Below are 12,420 nucleotides of genomic sequence, written 5' to 3'. Positions count from 1 at the left end.
TCAAAATGATGTTAATAAGGAATATTGGAAACGGTTAAAGATACAGGCTGGAGCAAATGGGAAAAAAGTTGCGCATTAAGTACCTATAAATAACCTGTGACCTACTTCTTTGAACTTTATTTTCTGAAACTTTTAGGGTCGGGTTAAGAAATCAGCTAGAATTTGACAATAAAGTAAAAGATAATCTACACCCACTATGTTGAATGAGGCTGAAGTCTCTCTCATAATATGATTATAACTTTTTTCTTATGATACAGAGAAAAAACCAATTGATCAAAAACTTCTGTAAAACTACATAGCTTAGATAGAGATCTCTAATTCTTTATTTTGGTCACTTGATTGCATCCTTTGAGCCCCTGTCTTTTTTTCATCGCATGTGCCTCTAGTCCCCTTATAAAAGTATCGTATTTTTTATTTTTGACCAATTCACCGATTGTATGAACCCAATAACTGTTCTTTTAACGTTTTGTTTGTTTCGTATCATGGGATGAAAGAAATTATTTTCACCCCCGAAAAGAAAACTTGTGACGATAATATCCGTTCAAATATTTGCAATCGCCGCTGAAATCGCGTTTAGATAAGAGGGCCCTAAGATTTGTCGACTTTTGGGGTTATGTCCGTTATGTCTGTTTTGTTTATATTTATAATTTTTTTGAATAATTATTAGGAATTTTAAAAACAACCTTAGCAGTTTTGCCATCTATATATTTTGTAATTTGTAGCATAACCCATTAACAAATAAGCAAATAAATTATAATTATAAATTACGTGGATAAATGTTGAATGAATTTAAGATTCTAAATGGTAAATAGGAGTTATAAGGAGGACCAAATACTAAAACATTATGGAATTTAACACACAGTAAGTAACAAATAAAATTTAATTATTTATTATGCTATTATCACTTATTTAAAGTGAAATTATGCATTATTATTTCATTAAAAAATGAATCTATTATAGGCTTCAAGGTTTGAGTGACGAAATAACATACTTATTACAAAAGTGCATTATACAAGTACTTGATGCATTTACTCAATTACTCAATATCTTTCATGTCACTATACTTGAATGAATTTACACTTGTCAATTGAAGTAAGTTGAAAAAGAGTACAATAGAATTAAAATTTTGTATTTAAAAACATGTACTACATTTTAAAATCCTAGGCTTATTAAAAAAACAGAACCTACTAAGTATATTAGAATGCTACCAGCAGGAATTGAACACATATGATATTCATCAAAATTTGTATTTAAAACACTCAACAAATGGATAAAAAGAGTTTTTATATAAGATTTAAGTTTTCTTTTTTAATTGCTCTCTTCCCAGACCCTTAATCGTTAATATGGGTCAGAAGACCATTGTAAAATTTAGTAGCTAGATACTGTGGTCTATCTTTTCAACCTACTGTGATATGCTGGAAAAAGCTTTTATGTATAGTGTTATGGACCCCACTGTGCATCTCAAAAAAGCTGTCATTAAGCTTTCATACATCAAGTTTTCAATACAGAGACAGGAAAAAGTAGCTTATACCTTTTAAAAGTATTCCTCCCCTCTGTTTAAAAGGAGATTAAAAATAAGATTGGGCCCAGACTAGTTCCTTAAGGCACTCCAATGTTTACAACCCTTTTGGCTGAGCACACTCCACCCACCATAGCAGTTTGTAACCTGCAATACTATCTTGACTTAAATTATAGTATGCCAGTTTTCTTATAGGAATAGGTACACAGTCACATGCTTTGCTTAAGTCAGAGAATAGAAAAAACAGCATTATACTGAAGAATTTAAAATTTGTGAAGTAAGATTTAAAATACACAAAGAAGTGGCCCTGCTAGTTCAAAAGCCATATTGAGCTTCAGTAAAGCATCCATTACTCTCAAGGAAACATATTATCTTTCATGCACTTTTCAAAAATGTTTGACAAAACTGGCAAACAGTTAATTAGATCAATAATTGGTATTATGTGATTAAGACCTTTTTGAATACAGGAACTTTTTTAAAAATATTGGGAAATATATTTTATTAAAAACAGGATTTTATTAATTGTGTTAAAGGAACTATTATTAAGTTTTTAATTAATTAATTATTTAGACCAAATATATCATAGCTTGCCTTATTTTTAGTTTTGTTTGAGAACTTAAATACATCACACAGGAGAAAATGAATAGATGTTATTATGTGGAATTCTGTGCAAGGACACAAAAATACTGATTAAAATCAGGAGGTAAAAAATTTGGGCTTATTTCTTCCTTAGACGGTTTGTGTCTAGAATTATTTATGATTTTTCACATTAACTCAAGTGAATTTTTTGATTATAGAATTATGTGGTCATTTGTGCAATTTTTGATGATTTTATATCATTTGCTTTTATTTAGAGAAAAAGAGAGGAAACACAAAATGGCTAATGTAAAAACATAGTCAATGTGAGAAATACTTCTCAATATTATAATAAACCTTAACAACCAATATATGGTTAATTTCCTTTTTAAAAATACAGTGATTTAATAATATTAATTTGCATAGAAGATGATTAAATAATATCTTACTGACATAAAACATAGAGGTGTAGGTCATGGTAGTGTATTGGAAGATTGATTTTAAATTAGGACTTAGTGTTTTATACATTTTCTAGTAATTATATCTCTCTCAGCAAATTATTATTTTTAAAAAAAGTAATTTGGTTAATAAAAAAGTTAAAATTCAGATCGGGATGCTTCAAATACTTCAATAACTAGAAATACTTACATTAACATAGAGGAATTATGAGAAAATGGTTTTTTTTAACTGTTTAAAATAAAGATTTACAAGAAAATTATAAATTTTTCTGCTTCCTGACTGATAATATACCCTGATATTTTTTTTGTTATTTTACTTTCTGCGCTAACTTTCTATTTTGAAATTACATTCACTCGAGTTAAGGTCATATCACACTGGTGGCATAAGCTTCCCTAGTGTAGTAGGTTTCATTTTCCTCCCAAACCAGAGGTACTAGAGCTGATTACACAAAGTGGTTGTTCTCTCACATTCATGATCCCTTAGGCATTTAACTTTTTTCTTTTCCTTTGGTTTTGTTGTTTCAACTGTAATTACGCTGCAATAGACTAATTGAGGATGAGAATTACAGTTATGCTTCTTAGGGTATTAAAATATTTAATTATTTATCAAACAGAATAAAATCAATTTAAATTGTTCAAGTTCAAGGTCTTCTTAAGAAAAAGGGATTCTACTCAATCAATGAGTTTTTATTTGACAATTTTTAGAGTCATGTCCTCCACTTACATATTGTCGTTAGTACTGTTTCATTTGTAATTTTTATTTCACTATAGTTTAATACTATTGATGAAAAGTTTTTTGTGGTAATTGTTTTATGTGATATATTATTTGTTCAGGTAGGTGGGTAGATTGTAGGGCTAAAAAAATTTGAAATAAATTATGGTTTACAGGATTCTTTTAATTTAATATTATGCAATTACCCTAATGCTTTTGCAGAACAACCAGATATTGAAACCAGTTCTAAGAGCAGCTACCTAAGGACTATGGGAAAAAAACCCTGTTTCATTTGTTTGTTAAGCTAATTTTTATTGTTGATTTATTTATTTATTAACAGGTATACAATTTACATACAAACAAAATACATGGATAGCAAAATATAAACAATAAAAGTTATTAAAATGAAATAAATTATTGTGAAATATATAGCATATTTTTAAATTGTTGTTAGAACTGGAAAAATAGATTTAGGTTATTCTGATATTTGCAATACAATCTCGCCATGGTCTCTTATTAAATTGGTGAAATGGTGCATGAAAGGATCAACCATGTCTGCATCCATACATAAGTACCGAGACTTAGTCAACACTAATGAACAGGACAATTTATCAAATTATTAGCCATTTTGTGGAGGACCAATAAGCAACAAGAATCTTCACGTTCCTCTGTAATCTTATACGTAGGTCATGGAATGCACTTTGGTGGTGATAGTGTTTAGAAAATGTATGCTTTGATAGTAAGGTCCCCATACAACTATTGCTTATTCAAGTCTGGATCTGATGAAAGTATTAAAAAGAATAGATAAAACGAAACATGAAAATTGGGACTAATTTCTAATAATGAACCTTAAATATTTAAAAGCATTGTTTATTGTCACGTCTAAAGAATTACAAAACATCAAGTTATAATCAAAGTAATTTCCCTGATAGCTGACTGTTGTCAATTTTATAATTCGAATCTAAGTAAAATAGTAAAGCATTAAGGAAAAAGTCCATTCTGGAGTGGAGCCAATGTGACATATGAAAGTTAGTGGGGGAAGTCTTTTTTCGTTTCTTTAAGTGTTACCCACAAAACAACCATCATACAAGCCACGGGTAACTTTATCAAACACCTTCGAAAAATTCGTATAGATGCTGTCCACCTGATACTTCCTCAAAGGTACCCAATATATCATCTTAACATACTAATAGATACATAATATAGGTGGTACCATGCTCATTCTTCCTTAAACACTATGGTTGTGGTATAATTATCTTATTTGTTAATTTAGACAAGTGCATAGTGATAAGCAGGTCAAGAAGTTTAGGCTGACTGTATGTAAATCCCACATGATATTTTTCAATATCTTCACAGTCACATCTGACTTGGAGATGGAAAATGGGTACTACGTAACTAACCAACCATTCCTTACTTAAGAGCCAAATTATAAAGGCATTTTAGAGGCAGGTTAATAGAGCATGGGCAGTGCTTCAATCTTAGTGGTGGGATACAGGATAGTGAATATCAGAGCCAGATGAGAATTTGTTTGGAAGTTTTTACTTTTTTTTCATATATTTGTGTCGATTTGGGTTGAGCTTACATTATTAATATAAAACTGCGTTAGACAGTTTTCATAGTCTGGGACAAGACAGTTGTCTTTTTCATATATACTAGAGATGAACTCTGTTAAAAGGTTAGAAATATCTATATTACTCTGTTTATAATAATAGTCCTTAGTTATAGGAAAGCACCATTTATTAGTAGACCCAAAAATTGTAGTCCAATTTATAAATATTTAACAATTATACATATATCCTTCTTAATAAAGGTGGGTTGGTCACTTAATTATGTGAATTTCGCCTTCAAATGATCAAAAGTAAATTCTGAAGTAAAATTTTCATAATAGGTCGATAGCAATTAGCAAAAATCCTGAAACAGAAGGGTTTGATTTACAAGCTGGTGTATCATGGATTTATCCCACCAATTATCCAACAAGGGAATACCAGTTCAATATTATTCAAGAGGCTTTGTTAAAAAACACTTTGGTAATTATTAAGTAAACCGCTTTAAATATCATCTTCAACGTTTCTTACTTAATTTGAAGGTAAGCCTCCCAACTGGCCTAGGTAAGACCTTCATAGCGGCAGTGGTTATGTTTAATTTTTACCGCTGGTATCCTAATGGTAAAATAATATTTATGGCGCCCACTAGACCGTTGGTCAAGCAACAAATCGATGCTTGTTACAATATCATGGCCATACCACATAAAGTTACAGCTGAATTAACAGGTACCACTTTAACTTTTAAGGATTTTATTGTAGCTTAATGATTTTTTATACAGGTACGAAAAATTCGGTTTCACGTGCAGACGTTTGGATGGAAAAAAGAGTATTTTTTGTCACACCACAAGTGTTACAAAATGATTTGGAAACTCTCAGTCAGTTAGGGGGTACCATTAGATGTTTAGTATTCGATGAGGCACATAAAGCTAGAGGTAACCATGCTTATTGCCAAGTCGTACGTAAGTTAGTAGAAGATGGTCATAAATATTTTCGAGTGTTAGCTTTAAGCGCCACTCCCGGGAGTAATACTAATGATGTGTCAGAGGTAATGGTAAGCTATTGCATACTTTGAACAGATTTTTAAGTTTAATGCTTTTAAAAGGTGGTGCAAAACTTGTTGATATCTCATCTGGAATTTAAAACTGAAGAAAGTCTCGATGTTAAGCCTTATGTATTTCGGCGGACTTTAGAAACTGTTGTTGTTGAACTGGGTGATAAGCTAATGGAGGTTAAGGAGAAGTTTTTAAAGGTACTGGTCAATTTTATAATAATAATTCTTTACTAATAGTGTTAGGCTAATAGAAACAAAATAATATAAAATGTATATGAAATGCGCTTCTGTAACATAATTTCTTAAAATATTTTTTTTTTATTTTGACTGGAATATAATTAAATTCAATTAATTCCTTGTAAAATAAATTGAGCAAAGGATGAGCGAATATGCGATACATAGTAATATAATTTTTACAAATTTGGTCTGGGTACATTAGGTTTTTTTTTATTGGGTTATTATTTAATCTTGTTTCTCACAATTATTGTGATTACATATATAACCGGATCAGGTGTGGACCTAGCAAATTGAACTGAATTGAATTTTTGGGAAAAGAAAATTTACTGATTTCATTTGCGTTATTTCTATTTGGAATTTAAATTTAAAATTGTTTTATTTGTCACAATCCATATTACAATATTAAATTGCAAAATACACGGGTATACAGAAAAAAGTTTGGCGCAAAATTCTGAATATGTTTTCTAGTGTATTTTCAGACTGCTTATTACGAAAATGACATTAATTTGTTCTGATTAGGTCTTGTTTTTAAGATATTGCGAAAAAAAAATATTTTAGCAATAACGCAAAAATTTGAATTTTTTTTCCTGTTAATGACAAACTTATTTGAATAAAATTCTTAAAAAGTTATAAAATCCATTATTTACCAAAAGTGTCTTTGCTGCTTTCTTAAATTTTTTTGTCTTATGTTTAACTATTAAACAGTTTTCTACCTTCAAATACATATGAATTCTTAACAAGCCTAGAGTACTACAACTAGCAACAGACTAGGTAGTAAACAGACTAAGTATTTATCACAAATTTATTAAACTATTGGGTTGCAACAAAAACAAAGTCCATAAGAATATTATTAATGGAACATTACGGATGAATAATATTAGTCTTCGATACATTAAAACTTTTGATTAACAAATGTGGTTTTTATATTGTGAAGACCTGCACTTATTTATTTGCTTAATTGAGATGGATCTGCAATATGTTACAAGTTGTATCGTCTGTAAATACAGTGATCTTCCCTTAAGTTAAAATTTGAGTAAGGTCGTTGACATATAAAAGAAACAACAGCGGGCCCAAATCTGAACCCTGGGGAACACCAGTATTCACAGACAAGTACCTTGATACTTTATCATTCAAAACTACGCCCTGTACTCGGCCAGACAGATATTACTTAAACCACTCCAAACCAACATCTCTGAAAACGAATATGCGCAGTCGAAAGCTTTCGACGAATCAAAAAACACCGCTGCAGCAGAATCACCAGCATTTAGCGTGTCATAGATAGAAAATCGCGTCCCCAGTGCTACCATCTTGCGGAAATCCAAACTGCTCAACACTCAAAACATCATGTTTAAGAAATTAAATAACTGGTACTTGAACAAGTCTTTGAAGAGCTTTTGCCAATGTAGGAAGAGCAAAAGGATGGAAATTTGATGGGTTACTTGGATCTAAACGCACTCCTGGTAAAAGAGCTGTTTATCGGAACTACAAGAGATACTTGTAAGAAGAGCCTGAAAAATACGAAAGGATAATTTATCCCGACTACGCTATGTCTACGCCGATGAACGATAAAAAAAATTTGTGACTATTTCTGATCAACAAATTGAGTGAAAAAAAAACATGTTTTTTTTGAGTAATTCGTTCATGCGTTTTTGTAATGGAAAAATAAATAATAGTTTAAAAAAACTAAAAGAATACGCTTTTATTGCTAATCCAACTAAAAAGTAGAAAATAATTTTTAATTATAAAGAGTTTTTATTACAGTAGTAGAAGGTCGGACAATCAATCATAATTAATTACCTCAAATAAAAATCATAATAAAATTTAAGTTATTAACAGAATAATTCAAATTAGAGTAAAAAGCATAAGGCTCAAAGATTCCGTTTCATGCATACATAGATACAACCCGAGCTAATAAAAGCGTGTTAAAAAACGAAAAAAAAATTAGGTAATTACGTTTGATAAATAACAAACATTAGTTAAGAAAAGTTATTGAGTGTTTTGACAATATCATGGATTTTTTATGCATTTTCTGGTTAAGTATATCTTACACTATCTGTGTAATTTACACTATTTAAGAAATTTATTTATAACTTGATCAATTTTAATTAGATTCGTTAACGATTGAGACATGTTAAATGGGCATAATAACCAAGAACCATGCGAATTCAATGTACTTGTGAAATAGGCGAAAAAACCATGTTCTCAATAACTTTTGACATTATTCTCATTGCATGTTGAATCAAAATTTTTTTTGTTTACTGGGTATGTAGAGACTCGATTCAATGTGTTGTTATTTATAAATTTTGCAACAATATTGCTGAAAAAAAGTGCTGAATTTTTGCGTAAGTGCAAAATTGATTCTTTCGCAGTATCTTAAAAACTTAACCTGACAGGGCAAAATGGACATGATTTTCGGATTCAGCACTTCCTCCTAGATACTTGCGCCAAAATACCTGTTTACCAGTGGTATTAATTATCTTTGTTGATAAATAGTTGACTACCACCCGATTATACAAATTCCAGTTACTCCATACTAAGCCTATGCATAACATGGGTGAGAACGCCCTTAGACTAGAACATAGTGCTTTCGGTCAGTCGTGGCAAACACAATATATTATAAAACAGTGTATCCGTATCTTACTCGGTCAGTTTACTTTTTTAAAGGTTTTGTCTTGTCAAGGGTACCCAAATTCCATATATTTGGGTACTTTGAGGGGTTGAGTATTGCGCCCTTATCGATGTTGTTGGCTGTAAATTTACTATTAGGTTACAGATATTTTAAATGATTGTTTTGTACATCCCACCATCTATCACATCTGTAATTTTCGAGCAATTTCTGGATCAGTTTACACTTTTAATATCAAAGCTAAACCATAATGTAATAATAGTGGGCGATTTTAACGTGATTTCTCTATTAACTCACCTACAGGTAATCATGTTAGTCAAAAGTCTATTGCTGTGAATAATTTTGCTAACACTTTTAATCTTGTTCAGTGTAATCTCATCCTAAACTATAATAACAGACTATTGGATCTTGTTTTATCTAACTTCACCTGTACTGTTTCGCGTAGTGACGTGAAATAGTAGCGTAGTGACGCGTCTTGGAGGATTTGCATCACCCTGCACTTGAAATTGATTTTACTGTCTCAGGCCAACGTGTCCATAATTTTCAGCCTAATAAAAACTTATCTCATTCTTTTAACTTTAGAAAGGCCAACTTCCATCTCCTTTATGACTCGATCCTTGAAGCTGACTGGTCTACTGTGTATTTATCCTCTAACGTTAATGATGCATGTGGAGCCCTATATGATATATTGAATGGCATATTTGCCGCACATATTCCTCTTAAGCAGCAACGTTAAAGAAGATTTTTAAATTATTATTCTCGAGAATTGATTAAGAACATTTATAGGAAAGAAAAGGCTTTCAAGGACTTTAAAATGTACAATTCTCCATTCTTTCAAAATAAATTCCATTCTCTTAGACGTCTTATCGAACTACAAATACGCAATGAATATATCAAACATTGTATATATCAAACACCGAAATATTTCGAAAACACCAGGAATATTTCTTTGGACCCATCTAGCTTTTGGAATTTTATTGGTTCTAAGAAGGCTAGCACCAGGATTCTTGGTATGATGAGGCTACCCGATGACGTGGTAATTAAAGACCCACAAGACATTGTTGATGCTTTTGCACTGTTCTTTGGTGAGGCATTTATACATTCAAATTTCATTAACCATTCGTCGGCGTCTGTATATAATGTGCCCCACTTTGACATTTCCAACGTTGATGCTTCCCAGATTATTTTGGCTAGTAAAAAACTCAAAAATAAGTTAATATCTGGTGTAGACGGTGTACCTAGCTTCTTGGTTAAAGATTGCATTGGTGTCCTGGTTGATGCGCTGACCTACATTTTCAACTTAATACTGTCAACAGAACAAATTCCTGAAATTTGGAAGACTGCTAAAATAATACCTTTTTTAAAAGCTGGGGACTCTGATCGAATCGTGAACTACAGGCCAATCTCATTACTCTGTAACTTCTCAAAAATTTTCGAAATTATCGTGAATCGGTCGCTATTTAGTCACGCAAAAGAACTCATCTCTGTAGACCAGCATGGATTTTTTAGCGGGCGATCTTGTGTTACTAACTTATCCTGTCTGTCTAGCCACATCTGTGAATTACTTGATGTTAATACTCAAGTCGATGTTATTTATACCGACTTCCAAAAAGCCTTTGATCGGATAGATCACTATATTTTGCTGCAAAAATTAACTCAGTATGGTTTTTCAGGGAGATTATTTAATTTATTTCATTCCTACTTGATTGGTAGATCTCAGTATGTTGAATATGGGGGCTTTAAATCGAAACTTTTTAACGTAACGTCAGGTGTGCCACAGGGCTTGGAACCTGGGTCCGCTCCTGTTTAGTTTTTTTATAAATGACTTGATTGAGTCACTCACTTGTCATAGGCTGGCTTTTGCCGATGATTTGAAGCTATATTTAAATATATATGGTTTGGAGGATTGTGTTTTTCAGAACTGTCTAAATACATTGGAGGTATGGTGCGCTGTTAACAGGTTAGGCTTGAATGCGGGTAAATGTAGTGTGGTCAGTTACTCTAGATCAAAAACACCCTTAAATTTTAATTACTTAATAAATGATACTATTTTGAGTAGATTAGAGCAAATTACTGATCTTGGTATCACCTTTGACTCTGCATTTACATTCGTTCCACACTTTAACAACATAGTCAAGTCAGCCCTGAGAAGGCTTGGGTTCATAATTAGAAGTTCTCAGAGTTTTACTTTGGAATCTACATTAAGACTGCTTTTCTGTTGGTTTGTGAGATCAAAACTGGAGTTTGGCTGCATTATATGGAACCTGCTCTATCAGAATCATGTTGGTCTCCTTGAATCTGTTCAGCGTAGATTTGCTAAGTTTTTGGCCTTCAGGCAGGATGACATATATCCGGTAACAGGGTTTGATCATCGGCAACTATTGGAACGCTTCAATCTACATCCATTACATCTCAGAAGAATGATCTTCTCTGTAAAATTCTTGCATGGGTTACTGAATGGATTTATTGATAGTCCTGTACTTCTTTCTGGTGTACGTTTCATGGTGCCTAGGCTTAATGCTAGACATCCCCTAACATTCTTTCTGCCAAGGCCTCATACTAACGTCCTGTTGAAATCGCCACTATATACAATATGCGCTATATTTAATCGGATCTGTCACATGTGCGATATAAATTTCTCTCCGGTTCATGTGATTGTCGATATCTTGGTCGATCATTACTCTTGGGATTAAGACCCATGTGTTTAAGTTATAGTTAGTAGGTATATTGCAGTTAATTTAATTTAATTTTGTTGAATAAGTGATTATCTTGTTCAACTTTTATAATTGGGTTTTTATATCATATTAATAGTTATTTGTTCTAATTTTTTGGATAACTTTTGAGATTGTGACTTTACTTTTCTTTTTTTCTTTTCTTTTCATTCTTTTAGGTTTGTTTGTTTGTATTTTTTAACCATATTTTTCATTGTTTTGCAACTGTTTCCTGTTATTGGGCAAGTTGCCTGTTGGAAATAAAGGCTTATTATTATTATTATTATTATTATTATTATTATTATTATTATTATTATTATTATTATTACTATTATTATTATTATTATTATTATTATTATTATTATTATTATTATTATTATTATTATTATTATTATTATATTTGTAAAAGCTTTTAGAGATACGTTGGACCAAACAAAAATCCATTTTTTCAATTTTTTCTTTTAAATATATTTATTTTTATTCAATAAACTATATCGCTACGCTATTTTTTTATCTGATGAATTTATTGCTTTGATACTACTTTGTAATTAAAAAGGAAAAATAAGCTTTGACTTCGGCTGATATTCGAACCTAGGAGGACCTGACGACTTATCGCCTGCTGGGGTTCATATCTAATAATGTTGATTTATTTTTCGTTCGTTTTCTTGTTTTTTTTTTTTAAATCTTCCTACTGACCAGAACGAAAAAAAATTCACTGATCTCAACTAAACCTTAAATTACTTGTTAATTGTATAGGTCCTATGCCAAATCCTTTTTTATAGGAGCCACATGACACAATTAACAATGCTAAATAAATTCTTTTATAAGTTCGGCATAAACACTAAACTTGAATACACTAGAATAATCATTGGTTGCTTTGGATTGAGCGCAACATCTACACAGGATTAGATGTAGATTTTTCCCAGAAATATTCTTGCGATAAAGGTATTTGGCAACTGCGCTCGTTGTTTAATTTCGGATGGTGC

At 31.3% G+C, this 12,420-nt stretch overlaps 1 protein-coding gene across 1 annotated transcript in view; it reads left to right on the top strand.

Moving 5' to 3' along the window:
* Positions 1 to 663: 663 nt before the first annotated feature.
* LOC126744473 (Fanconi anemia group M protein) overlaps positions 664 to 12,420 on the top strand; it is a 42,741-nt gene continuing 30,984 nt past the window's right edge. The window contains exons 1-5 of the mRNA XM_050451912.1: positions 664 to 861; positions 5,154 to 5,292; positions 5,352 to 5,535; positions 5,589 to 5,854; positions 5,912 to 6,058. Coding sequence (XP_050307869.1) covers positions 845 to 861; positions 5,154 to 5,292; positions 5,352 to 5,535; positions 5,589 to 5,854; positions 5,912 to 6,058 — 753 coding nt within the window. The 5' untranslated portion in view covers positions 664 to 844. The remainder of the gene's footprint in view (positions 862 to 5,153; positions 5,293 to 5,351; positions 5,536 to 5,588; positions 5,855 to 5,911; positions 6,059 to 12,420) is intronic.

This window comes from Anthonomus grandis, chromosome 14 (genome assembly GCF_022605725.1).
Source record: "Anthonomus grandis grandis chromosome 14, icAntGran1.3, whole genome shotgun sequence".
NCBI classification, from domain to species: domain Eukaryota; kingdom Metazoa; phylum Arthropoda; class Insecta; order Coleoptera; family Curculionidae; genus Anthonomus; species Anthonomus grandis.
The sequence above is the reverse complement of the archived record's forward strand: the minus strand, read 5'-3'. Positions and strand labels throughout refer to the sequence as shown.